The sequence below is a fragment of the Perognathus longimembris genome, chromosome 10 (genome assembly GCF_023159225.1).
Source record: "Perognathus longimembris pacificus isolate PPM17 chromosome 10, ASM2315922v1, whole genome shotgun sequence".
NCBI lineage: Eukaryota > Metazoa > Chordata > Mammalia > Rodentia > Heteromyidae > Perognathus > Perognathus longimembris.
Window position 1 is genome coordinate 28,829,338 of NC_063170.1, and position 18,234 is coordinate 28,847,571.

General features: G+C 42.0%; 1 protein-coding gene across 1 annotated transcript; it reads left to right on the forward strand.

Annotated features, from left to right (window-relative positions):
- The first annotated feature begins 375 nt into the window (after nucleotides 1-375).
- On the forward strand, nucleotides 376-17,835 carry Dnaja2 (DnaJ heat shock protein family (Hsp40) member A2). Its single transcript, XM_048355681.1, has 9 exons — nucleotides 376-568; nucleotides 1,964-2,023; nucleotides 2,729-2,952; nucleotides 6,203-6,283; nucleotides 6,646-6,779; nucleotides 10,640-10,836; nucleotides 14,802-14,946; nucleotides 15,064-15,191; nucleotides 16,152-17,835. The coding sequence occupies exons 1-9, from the start codon at nucleotides 491-493 to the stop codon at nucleotides 16,341-16,343; spliced, it is 1,239 nt and encodes a 412-aa protein (XP_048211638.1). The 5' UTR covers nucleotides 376-490; the 3' UTR covers nucleotides 16,344-17,835.
- Nucleotides 17,836-18,234: the final 399 nt, after the last annotated feature.

An 18,234-nucleotide genomic window follows, 5' to 3' on the forward strand; every position in this document is an offset into this window, starting at 1 on the left:
TCCGGGGACGTCCGGAGACTCCCGTGCACACGCACCCTCGCGCGCCGGTTTCCACCGGAACCGACGCTGAGCTCGGCCGGCGTCCCCGGACTGCGAAGCCAGAGCCTTCGCGAAGGTAGCACCGGGCTCGCGGGTAACAAGGCGGCAGCCACCGGGCTCCGCACTTCCTCAGGGCCCGCGGCGACAGTACCCGGGGGCGACCTACACGCGAGGCCAAGCCGGTTCCGGAAGAGCACCAGGCACAGTGCTCCTCCCCGCCATTCCCGGTCCCGCCTCCCGGGCCCGCAGAAGCCAGCAGCCTCTCCACGCCGCCTCAGAGCCCAACCGCTGCGCCGTGACGTCACGGCGCGTCGTGCGTCGGGTCAAAGTTCGGCCCCACCCCCTCTTCCCTCTCGCTGTCTCCCTTGGCCTGCGCTGCCGCCGACGCCGCTCGTGTGGGCCCGGTTCCGCTCCGCCACTTTCCTTCCCCAGAGTTGCCCGGCTGGCCAACATGGCTAACGTGGCTGACACGAAGCTGTACGATATCCTGGGAGTTCCTCCTGGCGCCAGCGAGAACGAGCTGAAGAAGGTAATGGGAGCGGGTCGACCAGGCAGGGTGTGCGGGGCGCGGGGCCTGCGCGGCCGGACGTCCAGGCCGCACTGTGAGGCGGCCCGCGAGCCGGCGCCGGCCGTGGCGAACGCAGGGCGGCGGCGGGGCCGGTGGGGCCCGGTGGGGCCCGGGCCGCGCTTTACCGGCCTCGGCTGACCTTGGCCGGTGGCCCCGCCCGCCCGCCGGGCGATGCCTCAAATACAACTCACTGTGCTCTAACGCGACAGAGACCTTTCCTTCGTCCTCCGCCCGACGCCCCGGGCCGCGGCCACTCGCTCGGCCCTTCCCTCCCCTTCCCGTGACTGGGTCACTTCCCCGGATAAACAGGTCGGACCGAGGTGCTTGGCGCATCTCAGCCCTGGAGAAGCTTCACGCCGCAGACTTGGGCGCCGGCTCTCGGGCGCCACGGGGCGGCGCGGCGGGAAGGCCCTGGGCGCCTCCTGGCTGCTAGGGTTTGTTTCCTGGGAGCCGAGGCGGCCGGCTCCCGGAGCTGCTCCGCCCTCTCCGGGGGGGGGGGCGGGAGGAAGGGGAAGGGGGGTCTGTTTGGATGCATTGTTCTGTGGGCAGGTGCGGCTCCTGGAATGCGTCGTGGTCCCAGCCGACCCCTGACCGTTGTCATCCTTTGAGGTGGTACCCAGTCCTTGATCATAGGACTTCAGAGCACTTGAGACATTTAAGCAAGCCCCTCCGCATCTCTAGGGTAGCAAGTCAAAAGTAAAATGGACTTCCTGTTACTCTACCGGAAATGCTTGGCTAGATTATATAATTCATGAGTGTGTGTGTATGTACACATTTAAACGGTTTGTGTTCATATGGCCTGCTTGAGAGCGCTGCTGCGGAGGTCGCTGTATGCTCCAGGTAATTCCACCGTGTGCGGATAAGGCCAAAGTTACCACCTGGGCCCATTCAGCTTATTCCCGACTTTACAGTTAAGAGGGAAGACAGGAGCCATCATGGGTAGTGTGGTTCTTTCTTAGCATAGTTCATATTAATGTTTTGGTGTCTATAAGGCATAGTAATTTATCTCAGTTTGCTGGGTTCTTAGTCTTGGTCTGCTTATTTACTGCAATAAAAGATATTTGACACAAGTGAAGATTATGTTTCGGTATTTTGGACTTTTTTTTTTATAATTTATTGCTTGTATCTGTATTTTGCTTGAGTACCACCCATTTTCAGTTGTAAGTACTATCTTTGTTATAAAACATGAGCAAGTAAAAATCATTAACATGAAAATGCCAAATGGTCCTGATAAATAGCTGATAGTTTTGGAACATTTTAACTTTGGGACATTACTTCTCAAAAAAAGTGGATATTATCGTAAAGTCTTTAAATTGATGTTTGTTTTTAACTCTTCTTTAAAATCTTTTTTTTAAGGCATACAGAAAGTTAGCCAAGGAATACCATCCTGATAAGAATCCAAATGCTGGAGACAAAGTAAGTTATTTGAAACTTTTTTTCCTAGAGCTGAGAACCGAACTCAGGGCCTTGCACTTGTCAGACTAAGAGCTCTCCCTCCGAGCTAAATCCCCAGCCCCAGTTATTTGAAACTTATTCCTGGGGTTTTAGCTTTAAACCAAACTTCCCTTGGAAAAAGTGATATAGGAAAAGAACCCATCTATGCCCACAAAGCCAAATTTTTAGGTTAAGAATATTTTAGGGCAGGTGCTGGTGCCTGCAATCCTAGCTAATGAGATTTAAGATCTAAGGATTGGGGTTCGAGGCCAGCCAGGGCAGGAGAGTCATAGGACTCCTACCTCCAGTTAACTACCATCAAAGCCAAAAGTCGAGCCATGGTTAAAATGATAGGGCTCTAGCCTTGAGCAAAAACTCAGGGACACTATCCAGGCCCTGAGTTCAAACCTCAAGCTCCAGGACCACACACAACACAAACATACATACAAGAATATTTTAGTTGTGGCGTAAGTGGTAGAGCATTCACCTAGCAAGTGCAATGCCCTAAGGTTAAGCCTCAATAAAACAAAAAGAATAGTTTTGTAATAGAAATATTAACACTTTGAGCACTTATATTTAGTAACTAGAACCAGAAGCAAACCAAAGGTAACATGAAGCTTTTATTAAAATTAAGTAGTCTTCTACTTGAAAATCCAATTGTTTTCATTTTTTACTTTTTCTTTATAGTTTAAAGAAATAAGCTTTGCTTATGAAGTATTGTCAAATCCAGAGAAGCGAGAGTTGTATGACAGATATGGAGAACAAGGTCTTCGGGAAGGTAGTGGCGGAGGTGGTGGCATGGATGATATTTTCTCTCACATTTTTGGTGGAGGATTGTTTGGCTTCATGGGCAATCAGAGTAGAAGTCGAAATGGCAGAAGAAGAGGAGAGGACATGATGCATCCACTGAAGTAAATACTTTTTTTCCCGTGTTTTAAGTACCTTTTTTCTAATGGTAATACTGAGGAAAATTGTCACAGAATTTTCTTTGCAGGATTGGGGGGTAGGGGGTGTGAATCTTCCTGTTTTCATTATTGCACAATTTTATTGTGAGTTTTATAATTGCATGTTTGTATTTTGCTTCAGGTCATAAAAAATGGCTATTTGTGGAATAGGAAGATGGTCTTGTAGGCTACTGAGACTGCTTTATTTGTCTTATATGCACCTACAAAAGGGCTTTCAGGGCTGGTAATATGGCCTAGTGACAAGAGTGCTTGCCACTACATGAAACCCTGGGTTCGATTCTTCAGCACCACATATATAGAAAAGGCCAGGGGTAGTGCTGTGGCTCAAGTGGCAGAGTACTAGCTTTGAGCATAAAGAAGCCAGGAACAGTGCTCAGGCCCTGAGTCCAAGCCCCAGGACTGGCAAAAAAAAGAGCTTTCATTGTGACATTTCCAAACATGCATATAGTCCTCCCCAATGAAATTCACCTGCTTTGTCATTCTCTCTTACATTGTGACATTTCCAAACATGCATACAATCATCCTCAATCAAATTCACCTGCTCTGTCATTCTCTCTTACCTCCTTCCCAAGTTACTTTTTACTTAAAACTTTATAAAGTGAGTGATTGTGTACATGTTACAGTCATTTACTCCTTGGTCTTCAGAGTAAACACTCTTAAATGGTTTCCATGGAGTTTTCTGGCTTTCAGCCTGGCATTAACTTGCCAGCATAAGAATGGTGTTGACCTTGGTCTTAGACTGGGAATCAATCCACAGCTCTCTATAATCTGAAAATAACAATTTCACTTTGTATAATAACTGATAGTTTTTCACAGATTAAAAAAATGTTTTTATTAGCAAATGTGAGAGCCTGAATTCAGCTCAAGTGCTTAAAACATTTCATTTCTTTAAAAATAAAAAAAATTTTTCTGGGGTGCCAGTGGCTCACGCCTGTAATACTGACTACTCAGGAGGCTGACATTTGAATATAGCAGTTTAAAGCCAGAACAGGCAGGAAAGTCTATGAGACTCATATCTCCAATAAACTACCTTTATGCTGAAAGTGGAGCTGTTGTCCAAGTGGGAGAGTGCCACCCTTTTAACAGAAATGCTTAGGAACCAGTGTTTAGACTGAGCTCAAGCCCTAGGACCATCACAAAAATAATGAAATTTTTTAAATTCTCTATGTGCTGGGTTCTGGTGGCTTGCGTGTAATAAGTCCATGAGACTCTGTTGTAGTCAATTGTAGGGCTTGAACTCAAGTTTTCTGGTTGCTAATTGGAGATAGGAATCTCAGAGACTTTCCTTTTCCTGCCTGGTCTGGCTTTCTGTGATCCTCAGATCTCAGGATTACAGGTGTGAGCCAGTGGCACCTGGCTCATGAATTCAAGGCCCAGGACTGGCATTAAAAAATTATGTGTATAATTTAAATTGTAATCTTGTTTCAGTTTTGTTCCTAAATTTTTTGTGTGTATTTTAAGAGAATTTGCCCTCAAAAGTATTATTTGGATGTCATTTCAAGAGTAATATATATGCTCCGTTTTAAAAGATTTCATACTATACAGTAAAATGATTTTGTGTATGATTTAAAATTCCTATGAAGTACTGCCGTATAACCTAGGTTGTGGCAATGTTTTTAAATCTGTAGCTGTAAGTCAACAATTCAGTTTATAAATACACTGCATGTTGATTGATACTAATCCTTATTGACTTGGGGTGGGGGGGGCAGGAGTAATAATGTTGCTTGTTTTTGTGTGTATGTCTGCTGGTCCTGGGGATTGAACTCATGGCTTGAGTGCTGACCCTGAGCTTCAAAAACACTTGAACTACAGCTACACTTCTGGCTTTTTGGTGATTAATTGGGGATGAGAGTCAAATGAACTTTCCTGCCCAGGTAGCTTCAAACCGTGATTCTTAGATCTCAGTTTCTAGGTAGCTAGGGTTACAGGTGTGAGCCTCTGGCGCTTGGCATCTTTACAGTTTTGTCTCTTTGGCAGGTATTACCAGGCAGACATCAGTGTTTTGGGGCTGATTAATATAAATTACCTTGTAAGGGGTTGGTGTACTGAAGAGTGCCAGTTGAAACAAAATTAACCGCAGTGAGAGGTCACTAGGCTTTTTTGTGTGTGTGCATGTGCCAATACTGAAGCTTAAACTCAGAATTTCTTCTGCATGCTAGTTTTAAACCACTATCCTCAGATATTCTGAGTAGCCAGGAATTACAGGTGTGAGCCACCAGTGCACTTCATCATCATCATCATCATCATTAATTTGCCAGGCCTAGGGCTTGGACTCAGGGCCTGAGCTCTGACTGTCCCTGGCTCCTTTTTGTGATCAAGGCTAGCACTCTACCACTTAAGCCATAGAGCCCACTTCTGGCCTTTTTTATGTATATAGTGTTGAATCAAATCCAGGGTTTCACACATGCTAGGCGAGCACTCTACCACTAAGCCATATTCCCAGCTCTTAATTTTTTACTTGTTTGTTTTGTTTTTACAGTACTTGGGATTGAATCCAGAACCTAGCACACACTGGGCAAGTACTTTGCCATTTGAGTCACACATACCCCTACACATACCTTAAGTTAGTTTGGAAGTTGTCCCCATAACTGTCAAACATTTGTATGAATAAACATGTTTGAGGTTTACCAGTTGCATGTTTCTAATAAGCTTTGTTTTTTGACCACTTTATACAAAAATGTCCATCAAATGTATATAACTTGGTAAATTTGGATAATGAAATTCCTTTTTATACAACCTTTGAGGTCATGGGCCCCTTTGAAAACTTGGTAAAAAAGTTGTTCAAACATAATGTTGGTTCATAGGGCTGAGAATATGGCCTAGTGGTAAAGTGCTCGCCTCGTCTACATGAAGCCCTGGGTTCGATTACTCAGCACCATATACATAGAAAAAGCCAGAAGTGGCACTGTGGCTCAAGTGACAGAGTGCTAGCCTTGAGCAAAAAGAAGCCAGGGACAGTGCTGAGGCGCCCTGAGTTCAAGCCCCAGGACTGGCAACAAAAACAAAACAAAACAAGCAAAATAATGTTGGTTATAGTTCATAGTGATATTGTATAGTTACTAGCTCTTTCAGGAATTATGCCACAACAAAAAGAAGCCAGGGACAGTGCTCAGGCCCTGAGTCCAAGCACCAGGCCTGGGGCGGGGGGAGAAATTGATGGACAAAATTAGATTGAACGTGATTCTTTTCTCCTCAGAGTGTCTTTAGAAGATCTGTACAATGGCAAGACAACCAAACTACAACTTAGCAAGAATGTACTCTGTAGTGCATGCAGTGGGTACGTATGTGTTTTATTTGTTCTTTGGTATGTTGAAAGTATATCTGGGAGTGGGGGAGTGAGGAAAAGGGAGATGGGAAAATGAGGTAACAAGTTGGATAAGAAAAGTACTTTCCTTCCATATGAAACTGTAACCCCTCAGTATTTCACTTTGACAATAAAGAAGAAAAAAGAAAGTCTATCTGGCAAAAAAAATTTATGATTTAAAATTCACTACACAACAGAACACTTTTTGATACCACTGTTAATTTAAGAAATAAACTCTTGGAAGTTGAAGATGAAAGCAAATTGTACAATTTTCTGTTTGACTGGTTGGAATTGTGTGTGGGCAAAAATGTGATTTATATATTTGCTTGCTTTAGTCAAGGTGGGAAGTCTGGAGCGGTTCAGAAGTGTAGTGCTTGTCGGGGTCGAGGTGTACGCATCATGATCCGACAGTTGGCTCCAGGAATGGTACAACAGATGCAGTCTGTGTGCTCTGATTGTAATGGAGAAGGTATGTCTGTAGTTTTATACTGGAGTGGGTTAGGAATGCAAAAACTGGAAACACCACAATTTTGCTTTTGATAATTGTATTTCATTTTCTTAAACAGTGGGATTCTAAAACTAGAAATATTCTATTATGTATAGGTCTAGTATACATAAACAGTAGGTTTGTTATATACAGTGAAAAGTTGTGTCTTTTTACTTTAGCTATACAATAGAAGATTTCATTGTGACATTCTTGTCAAATATGCAGTATATTCCAATCTCCCCACCTTCATCTTTCTCCTGCCTTCCTTTTCTCCTTCCTTCCCTTGTGCTGGTATTGGACTTGAACTCAGGACCTCGAGCTTTCACACAGCTCTACTATTTGAATTACACCTTCAGTTCTGGCTTTTTTGCTGATAAGTTGGAGATAAGAGACTCAATTTTTGTCTGTCTGGGCTGGCTTTGGACCATGATGCTCAGATCTCAGCCTTCTGAGTAGCTTGGATTATAGATGTGAGTCGCTGGCTCCCAGCAGTATCTTCTTTGCATTTGACTTACCTTGCTCAGTATTAGGCCCTCCACTTCCATCTGTTTCCTTGCAAATAATATTTGTATATATGAACATATGTATGATTTATTATTATATATATTTGAACATCTTTATCAGCCTTGGGTTGATAACATCATTTGGCTAATTAGTGTTGAGGATTGAACTCAGTGCCTGGCTCATGCTTAGCATGTACTGTGTCTCTTACTGAATTCCTATTCCTGGGTTTTTAGTCAATTAATTTCAAGGAGATTGACGACAAGACTGTTAGCCATTCCTTTGTATTTGTTTACTTATGCTTGTTCTGGGACTAGCACTCAAGGCCAGGACCCTATCCTTTTTCACTCAGGGCTAGCACTTTGCCATGAGCCACAGCTCCACTTCCAACTTTTTTACTGGTTAATTGGAGGTAAGAGTCTCAGGTATTTTCCTGTCCATGCTGACTTCAAACCACAATATTCACATCTCAGCCTCTGAGTAGCTAGGGTTACACTGTCAGCTGCTAGAGCCTGGCCCTTTGTCTTTTTATTTTATTTTGGCAGTTGTGAGGCTTGAACTCAACCTGCGTGCTGTCCTTGAGCTCTTTCACTCAGGGAATGAGCCACAGCTCCACTTCTGGTTTTCTGGTGGTTAATTAGAAATAAAATTCTCATAACCTTCTTTTGGGGCCTGGGTTTGCACTTTGATCCTCAGATCTCAGCATCCTGCATAGTTAGGATTACAGGTATGAGCCACTAGCACCCAGCCCTGTGTCTTTTAAAAAACTGTATTTGATCTGATGAAACAGCAAAGTGGAAGGTTTTGCGGTAAATGTGGTTAGCTTTGAGATTATATATTAGAATTAAGCTGTTCTCACAGAAGTAAATGAGGGCCAAGTTTGTGCCACAGCTACTTACCTCTGCCCTCCACAAGACAGTATGTAAACAAATGGGTATGGCTGTGTTTTAAAATACAGCTTTATCAAAACAGATGTGTTTCCCAATTTAGCCTGCGGAATATTTCTGGAACACTACTGTCCAGCAGGTTTTTCTTGTGTGTTTTGTCCATTTTCTTACTTGTTGTTTTTACAGTGTTAAGAAGGAATCTTTTTTTTTTTTTTTTTTTGGCCAGTCCTGGTCCTTGGACCCAGGGCCTGAGTACCGTCCGTCCCTGGCTTCTTCCCGCTCAAGGCTAGCACTCTGCCACCTGAGCCACAGCGCCCCTTCTGGCCGTTTTCCATATATGTGGTGCTGGGGAATCGAACCGAGAGCTTCATGTGTAGGAGGCAAGCACTCTTGCCACTAAGCCATATTCCCAGCCCAAGAAGGAATCTTAACCTAAGGACTGTTACATGCTGGACAAGCACTGTACCCCTGGCTACATGACCCATACCTAGTAGAATTTTTTTTTCTACAATGATGAAGATGTTTATCTGCAATTGCACTGTGCCACTTTGAGAACTTGAAATGTAGCTTGATGTAGGAGTTGGAGTATGTATATAACTTAGTGGTAGAGCACTTGAATAAATACTGAGGAACCTGGTTTGGATCTTCAGCACTGGGGAAAACGAAGAGATGTGGCTGGTTTGTTTGAGGAATTCATTTTTTAATTTTCATTATCTCACACTGCAGAGCCACATTTCCAGCCTCTCATTTTCTGAAGCTAGCTGTTTAGGAGACTGAGGAGTCATACTGTAATGTTTCAGAAGCATGTAAAGGCTATGTTGTCCTGAAGTAGAGATATCATTGCCAGCTAAAACCCAGATAGCTCTGAGAAATTCTTAGTGACAGTGCAAGCAAATAAAAGGAAGAGCCAGAGCCAGCACTGGTGCCTCACAATTGTAATCCTAGCTACTTGGGAGGCTGAGATCTGAGGCTAGCAGTTCGAAGCCATCCTGGGCAGGAAAGTTTGTGAAATCTTCTCTCCAGTTAAGCACCAAAACAGCCAGAAGTAGAGCTGTGGCTCAAGTGGGAGAATGCTAGCCTTGAGCCAGGTGCCCAGGCCCTGAGTTTAAGCCCAGGATTGGCACCAAAAAAAGTAAGATCCAAAGTTGGCTGTAGAGCACGGTAGTAGAATGCATGCTTTGCATACTCAAAACCCTAGTTTTTATCCTCTGCTCCAGTGGAGGAAAAAGAAAAATGTAATGAGCAGTCTTTGGTCTGAAATAAACTTCACTACCAACTATGCAATTTAATAATGAGCCACAAAGAATATTTAAAATTTTACTTGAATTTTTCCTGTCCCTTGTTAAATTCACTTAAAATCAGAACTGGAAGTAAACCTCTTCTGAAGAAGCAGTTGTAGAAGCTCTAACATTTGATGTCACAAACGTTTCACCACCTTAGGCTTCGTGGCTTTTTTGTTGTTGTTGTTTTTGCCAGTCCTGGGGCTTGGACTTAGCCTGAGCACTGTTCCTGGCTTTTTTTTTTTTTTTTTTTTTTTTTTTGCTTAAGGCTAACACTCTACCACTTCAGCCACAGCGCCACTTTTCGCTTTTTCTTTGTATGTGGTGCTGAGGAATTAAACCCAAGGCTTCATTGCAAGGCAAGCACTCTACCACTAAGCCATATTCCCAGCCCTTAGGCATCGTTTTTAACTTTCAGAATAAGAATCAAGGAATGAGGTGTTGAAAAGCATAGTGCTCTGAAATAATGTATAGCTGGGTCCTCTAGGAAATATATTTAACAAGATAAGGACATTGTCAACACTTATGTGACATACTAAGTGAAGTGAGCCAGACCCAAAGAAACATGGACTCTATGGTCTCCCTTATTGGGAATAATTAGTACAGGTTTAGGCAAGTCATAGAAGAGCATCACAAGGCCCAATAGCTATACCCTTATGAACACCTAAGATGATTCTAAGTGAAATGAACTCCATGTTATGGAGACAATTGTTATATCACAGTTGTGACTACTTTCAACATCCCATGTGTATCTGTAGATTCTATTATTGATGATGTTCTTGTATCACCTTCCTGTGGTTGTACCTACACTATCTCTGTAATCTTATCTGAGTATATTGGAAACCGTGTATACTGGTATTGGAACTAGGAAATTGAAAGGAAATACCAAAATTGAGAGACACAGGGTAAAAAAAAGACAAACAACTACAAAAGCAATACTTGCAAAACTGTTCGGTGTAAGTGAACAGAATACCTTGGGGGGAAAGGGTAAGGGGGAGGGGGGAGGGGGTATGAGGGACAAGGTTACAAACAGTACAAGAAATGTATCCAATGCCTAACGTATGAAACTCTAAGCTCTCTGTACATCAGTTTGATAATAAAAATTTGAAAAAAAAAAGAGTGCAACACATAGTACTTTTGTTGGAACTTTATGTATAATTCTCTATCTTTGCAGGAGAGGTAATTAATGAAAAGGACCGCTGTAAAAAGTGTGAGGGGAAGAAGGTGATTAAAGAAGTCAAGATTCTTGAAGTCCATGTAGACAAAGGCATGAAACATGGACAGAGGATTACCTTCACTGGGGAAGCAGATCAGGCCCCAGGAGTGGAACCCGGGGACATTGTTCTTTTGCTACAGGAGAAGGAACATGAGGTAACTTCCTTTCTTTTAATACTTTTCTCTTTTTTGTCATTTTGTTTTTTGGGGTCGAACTCAAGGCCTGGGTGCCTAAGCTCTTAGACTCAAGGCTAGCCCTCTACCACTTTGAGCCACAGCTTTACTTTTGGTTTTCTGGTGGTTAATTAGAGATAGGAATCTCATGGACTTTTGCCCAGCTGACTTTGAACTGCAACACTCAGATCTCAGCCTCCTGAGTAGCTAGGATTGCAGATGTGAGCCACCTGTACATAGCATACTTTTTTTTTTAAACTGGAGTTTGAATTTAGGGCTTTTTATTTGGTAAGCAAGCACTCTACCATTTGAGCCACATCCCCAGTTATATTTTATTTTAATCAGAATTTGGTCTTGCTTTTAAGAAATAGATCTATTTGGATATTTTGGAATAACACTGAATATAAATGAAATTGTTCAAGACCTTACGTTCAGTTCACTCAGCACAGCTTATACAAGAACTGACATGTATAAAACCAACAAGGGGTGGCTGGAGGAGTGGCAAAAATGACAGAGTGCTTAATTGGAAATAGTCTTAAGAACTTCCCTGTCCAGTCTGGCTTTGCCATGAATCTCAGATCTCAGCCTCCTAAATAGGTAAGTTTATAGTGCACCACTGGTACTTGACTTGCTTTTGTCTTTTTATTCTTTTACTTATTTTATAGAGTCATAGAGAATCTCAGTCCTCCTTGCTTTTTGCCTCACAAGTAGCAGGGATTACAGACATGTACCTACACATCTGGCCTGCCACTTGCATTTTGAAAATAAATTTAAAAGGTGGTTAACCTTTTAAAATTTCCTCCCAGTTTGATGGTCATTTAATTTTAAAGATCAAAGTGACTCATGCCTATAATCTCAACTAGTCCAGAGGCTAAGATGTGGAGATCTCAGTTCAGAGCCAGCCTGGCAGGAAGGTCTGTGAGTCTCTTTTTATTTCCAGTTAACTACCACAAAAGCTGGGAGTAAGCTTGTGGATCAAGTGGTAGAGTGCTAGCCTTGAGCAAAAATCTCAGGGATAGGGCCCAGGAACTGAGCTCAAGCTTAGGAAAGAAGAAAGTTTAAATCCCTTCAAGACAGGGCATATTGAGAAGCAGATTCTGAGACTTTAATTGCATTTACTCACAAGGTTGTGACTATTCAGGGTATACTACACTAGTCATATTTCATGCTTTAGCAGTTACTATTGGTTCTTTCTGGATATTGCTAAGCTCAAACCTATAGATGGCAAAACTCTTAGATACCTGAAATGAAATATGTGTTTAGTAGAACTGAGCTAATCAAAATTGGAAACCGCGGCTGGGAATATGGCCTAGTGGTACCTTGTATACATGAAGCCCTGGGTTTGATTCCTCAGCACCACATATATAGAAAAGGCCAGAAGTGGCGCTGTGGCTCAAGTGGCAGAGTGCTAACCTTGAGCAAAAAAAAGCCAGGGACAGTGCTCAGGGCCTGAGTTCAAGCCCCAAGACTGGCAAAAAATGTAGTTTGCTAGACTCCACCTCTATTGTTTCTGGCAGAGCATGTGGAATAGGGTGTCAGTATGTAATGGCAGAGTGCTATTTAAGCTATTGGTCCACAGCTACACTCGGAGAAATCACTGCATATATCATAGGTTAATTTAGGGGAAAAGAGTATATCTTTCAGATTCTCTAGCACACCAGCCAAGACTGCTTTTTGTTTGTGGTTTTATTGTTTGTGGGTGGTTTGTTTGTTGTTAGTACTAGGTATGGAATTAGGGTTCTACACTCCTTTGTTAGTCATGGGGCTTGAACTCAGGGCTTGGGTGCTGTCCCTAGCTCTTTTGCTTAAGGCTAGTGCTCTACCATTTAGAGCTATAGCTCCACATCCCATTTTCTGGGGCTTAGTTGGATATAGTCCCAAGAACTTTCCTGCCCAGGCTGGCTTTAAACTGTGGTCCTCAGATCTCAGCCTCCTCAGTAGCTAGGATCACTGAGCCACCAGTTCCCAGCTCTGAGGGCCATCTTGAGTCTGCTAGACAGTTGCTGTACTGAGCTATGCCTCAGCCTTTTGTGCTTTACTTTTTCAGGCAGTGTCTTGCCTTCTTTGCTTGGCCAACCTACTCCTCCTACATAGCTAGGATGAGCCTGGTGCAAGATTCCTCTTCAGAACCAATATCAACCAGTTTTCTTCCCCCATACCTGCTTAGGAATTGTGAAATCAGCAACCTGACATAAGTTGAACAGTGAAGAAGACATGTTCTCAATCTGTGGGTCTTGGAAGGTTATATATGTATATATAAAGAAAAAAATAGGTTAATAAAGAGGAGGAATATGCATGTCTTTGGGTATGGATAGTTACTTTCCAGTATTTCAGGATTTCTTCAATTCTATGATTCTAGTTGCAGCACAACAATTGTTAACTGTCATGACACTGGAGAGTAATGTGTCCTTTAGCATGCTGTAAGATTATGTTATAGAATTTTCTGGCAGTTGCTTTGGCATCTATCCTAAATCCAACAGATCCTGCATCAAGACTTCTAGCCTCTAGGCCTCCTTGTCCATAAGCAAGATGAAGCTGGGCACCAGTGGCTCATGCCTATAATCTTAACTACTCAAGAGGTTGAGATCTGAGGATCTCAGTGCAAAGCCTGCCTGGGCAGGAAAGTCTACGAGGCTGTTATCGCCAACTAGCCACCAAAAAGCTAGAAGTAGAGCTGTGGCTCAAAAGCATAAAAAGGCTGGCAGCAATGCCCAGGTGTTGAGTTCAGGCCTCGGGACCAGCAACAAAAAAGATAAGAATGGGAGGAAAATTCTCCTAGGTCACTTAAGACAGTAGCAGCAGATACTTGGTTTGAAAAGCTAGGTGTCCCTGCTGGGCACTAGTGGTTCCTGGGGCTGAGATCTGAGGATTTCAACTCAAAGCCAGTCTGAGCAGGAAAGTCCATTAAACTAACCACCAAAAGCCAACTGTAGAGCTGTGGTTCAAGTGATAATGTGTCAGACTAAATGCAAAAGCTCAGGGAGAGCTCCCAGGCCTTGAGCTTTTAATTAAGCCTTGGTCAGTTCATATACTCACACAACATATACTACCTGACCTTCCCCTGCAGTTTTGTTTTCTGGGTACCCGGGTCCTTGGGCTTGAACTCAGTACCTGGTTACTTTCCCAGAGCTTCTTTTGCTCAAGGCTAGCACCCTATCACTTGAACCAACAGCTCTACTTCCAGCCTTTGCTAATTAGTTGGACTTTGGCTTTTGGACCGAGCTCCTCAAATTTTCAACCTCTTGAAGAAGCTAGGATTAGATAATCCTGTGCAGATGCATAGGCCACTGGCACCTGGCTATAGCTGAACTGTGTGTGTGTGTGTGTGTGTGTGTGTGTGTGTGTGTGTGTGTGTGTGTGTGTGTGTGTGTGTGTGTGTGTTAGTAGTGGGACTTGAACTCAGGGCTTTGGGCACTATCCATTAGCTTTTTCTGTTCACAGCTCTATTTCTGGCTGTTGTTGGTTAATTGAAAATAAGAGTCTCTTGGACTTTTCCATGTTCAGATCTCATCCTCTTGAGAAGCTTGAGCCACCAACCACCAGTTCTCAGCTTGGCTGAACTTTTCAGTATTAAACATCCCTTGTTTAGGATCATGTTTGGGAATGAATACTCCAGGTTGGCCTGTTTGGTTTTCTAGAAATAAGCCATAGGCCTTTCAGCCCAAGGATAGAATTAGAAAATTATTGCAAAGTAAACCTGTTGCTAGTTTTTGGTGCCTCAGCTCTATTTCTCTTCCTAGTGTTTTTCAAATTCCAGAGTTTTCTTAATAGAAGCGTGTAGCATTCTGCTTCCCAATACAAATTTAGAAAATGTGGGATAGTGGCACTTTTTCTTGGCGTTGAATGGTAGAATTAAGGTTTTGATATTGACTAAAAGATATACAACAGATAATTTCTTTTTTTTCCAGAATAATTTCTTGAAAGTAAGCTTGTGTATTTTGTTTTAGGTGTTCCAAAGAGATGGGAATGACTTGCACATGACATATAAGATAGGACTTGTTGAAGCTTTATGTGGCTTTCAGTTCACATTTAAGCACCTTGATGCACGTCAGATTGTGGTGAGATACCCCCCTGGCAAAGTAATTGAACCAGGTAAGTCTTAATTTTGATTTATGTGTCCATATACTGTAGTAACTCACAGGTTTTTCTGTTTCAGTATTGAGCTCATTTCTCTGGTAAATTTTTACCATGTTTCCTCCTAAATAATAGGATGTGTTCGTGTAGTTCGAGGTGAAGGAATGCCTCAGTATCGTAATCCCTTTGAAAAAGGTGATCTTTACATAAAATTTGATGTGCAGTTTCCTGAAAACAACTGGATCAACCCAGACAAGCTTTCTGTGAGTGTTTTTTCTTTTTCAATTTAAGCATCTAGAACATTTTTGTTCTGTTTGAGAACATTGTCTTCATATTTAGTCCAGGTTGGTGTTGGATTTAGATTTGAGTGTGGAGCAGTTTTAACCTCTTCATTAAAGTTTATTGTTTCTTCAGTATGTTCAATTTAAGTGCTAAGATTAGTTTGAGTTTAGTTTTTTGAGACAGACTTGCTATTGCAGACTAGGATAGTTGTGAATTGAAAATCATCCTGCTTGGCCTCCCAAGTTCTGAGATTATATGTGTAGGTGACCAGGAGCTGAGCTTTACCTTTGTGTGTGTGTGTGCTGGTACTAGATTTTGACTTGAATTCAGAGTCTCGTGCTCTGGTTCTTTTTCAGTTACAGCTGGCATTCTGCCACTTGAGCCATGCCTGAGCTCAGTCTGCATTTTGCTGATTAGAGATAGAGCCTCACAGCTTTTCTGCCCTGGCTAGCTTGGATTCTAATCCTTCAGGTTGGAGCTTCATGAGTAGCTAGGACTATAGGTGTACGCCTAAAACATTTGTATTAGCTGATGGATTTGCCTGGTTATTATGAAAATGCAGATGGCTAATGTAAATGTTTGTGGTGCTAACCAAGGAGATTGTAAGTGGTGGTTGGGATTCTTGGGAATCCCTTACTTGAAGGGAGGCACCCCCTCCTAACACTCTGCATTAGAGATTTAGGAGGACATGTCTGCAGTGAAAATTTCCAGTGTTTATATGTTAGCAACTAAGGTGGGTTTTTTTCTTTATTAATTTAAGTAATAGATTACAAAAAAGATAGGGAGGTTTGGCCTGTGGATCATCAATTTATGATTTCTGACTTGAAGTGCGCAAGGACCACTTTTCTATTTGGGCTCTCAAACATATACTTGGATTATATTAAAAGGAAAGTTGATGATAATACTGTAGCTAACCGGCATTTTTGTCTGTTTCAATGAAGGAGTTAGAAGATCTTCTGCCATCTAGGCCAGAAGTTCCTAATGTAATTGGAGAAACCGAGGAGGTAGAGCTTCAGGAATTTGATAGCACTCGAGGCTCAGGAAGTGGTCAGCGGCGGGAAGCCTATAATGATAGCTCTGATGAAGAAAGCAGCAGCCATCATGGACCTGGAGTGCAGTGTGCCCATCAGTAAACTGCAAACAATTGCACAGGTGGAGTTTCTTTCCACATTTGCGTGATTTGTTCTCAGTAATCCAGCTATTGGAGTGTCTGATCAATCCAGATGAACTGATGGACATCTGTTGGTCTATGTGTAACTTTTAAATTGGTATAGTATCTACAGAGTGTATAATTTAAACTAACCACAAAGCTTTACATCTTCATTTCAACTGTTCTGTAGCAGAATAAAGCACTTGAAAGGAAACAAGACTCCCTTTCACACATGGGTTATAAGTTTCAGTCCTGGTATCTATGCTTGATTTTTATCAGTTTTGTGTAGAGTTTATGTTTCATACTTTAAATTCAAATCCCACATTGTAAAGTTTGTACAATTTGTCCTGAAGCTTTGTGTTTGGCTGCACCTGCATAAGCTGCTACAAATAGAATAAAGAATTTCATAGCCTGTGTCTATCATTTAGGTGCATGGAAAAATGGGCTTTGCACACAATGGGTTTGGAGCTGACTGGGAACAATGGGAAAAATTACATTAGTGGTGGTTGTAAATTTTTTTTAACCATCTTGTGAAAGGTTTCAGAAAATAAAAAGCAGTTGGTGTAAATTATTCTGTGTCACATTTCTAGAAGGAAGAATATTTTGAAGTGTAGAATGTATCCTTAAACTGAAGAATGTACCTTTAGTTCTGTTTTTTAAACAGCCCTTAAGAAACCCATTGACCTGAAGCTAATGCTCAGGCACCTGCCCATTTTGTAGTTTTTAAAAGATGCTAGAAACAGGCTTTATTGACTTCAGTTGATGCTTGATAGGGTCAAGGATATCATCTTAAGTTATGATTCAGAACTGCATCTCCTCATATGCCTCTTTTTAAAAATAAAGCAAATCAGTAGTAGAACCATGTTTGCATAGAATCTGTCAACATGCTGTTTTCATTAAATGTTAAGTTTCAAAAGCTCTGTGTCCATTAAGTTGAATATTTAAAGTTGGGGGGAACATTAACTATTAATTTTGATTTTTAAAAAAATAATGTTTTATAGGATAGGCTCAGGCTGGTATGAGGAATAAATCAGGTAAAACTATGAAAGGTTGTTCCTCATCCATCTTACTACCTTTTTACTCCTGAAGTAGATCATTTTAGAACATATTACTTGAGGGAAAAGGGGCATAAGATGTACCCTTTACATGTGTAAAGGTACAAATGTGGAAAACTGAAACCTAGTTTTTAAAAGTTATGCCATCTCTGAGCCTCAGTACATTACTGTTAATTTCTAGGTCTGTTAGAACCTAAGTAACAGAAGATGTGCCGACATTAATCAAGACTATGAGGTTTAAATTATTGCCCTTATCCACTCTACCTCCATTGTACAAAAACTTCTGCAACAAGCCTGGGCAAGAGTGAACAGCATAATACTTTGTATCCAAGGTTACCTCCCCACAGCACTTTAAGCAGTAAGCAATGCAGTGGCAATATAAACTTTGTAGCCTTTCCAATAAAGGTTTATGAAACAGTTCCTCAGTGAAGTCTTTCTTTCAGGTCTCAGATTTTGTGTTTTTTGACTACCCAGGTTTTGTTTTTTCCTTTTTTAACCTTAGCAAAGAAAAATGTTTGGAAGAAGGGGAGACCTTCTTAGATGGGTTTACTTGACTCAATCTACCTGTTGTAGTGTACCTGTCTAAAAAGTAAGCATAATATCACAGAATTTTTTCAACTATTGAGGTATAACTTACAACGCTTACCTTTATAGAAAGTATATCACATTTCAGTGACACATGATAGAATCTAAGCAATGAATGGTTGTTGAATCAAGTTGTTGCAACCAAGTCTGATTATCTAAGTCCCTGGAAAGGAACTCTAGGAAAACAGTATACCTCTGTTAGTGTATGAGGATTAGGGAACCACTGTTTTCTTT

What these genes read in the sequence shown, in the direction of transcription:
- Dnaja2 (XM_048355681.1), top strand. Translation starts at nt 491, where the DNA reads ATGGCTAACGTGGCTGACACGAAGCTGTACGATATCCTGGGAGTTCCT. An exon ending in GCGAGAACGAGCTGAAGAAG is followed by an intron (nt 569 to 1,963) that starts GTAATGGGAGCG and finishes CTTTTTTTTAAG; the next exon opens with GCATACAGAAAGTTAGCCAA. An exon ending in TACAGGAGAAGGAACATGAG is followed by an intron (nt 10,837 to 14,801) that starts GTAACTTCCTTT and finishes ATTTTGTTTTAG; the next exon opens with GTGTTCCAAAGAGATGGGAA.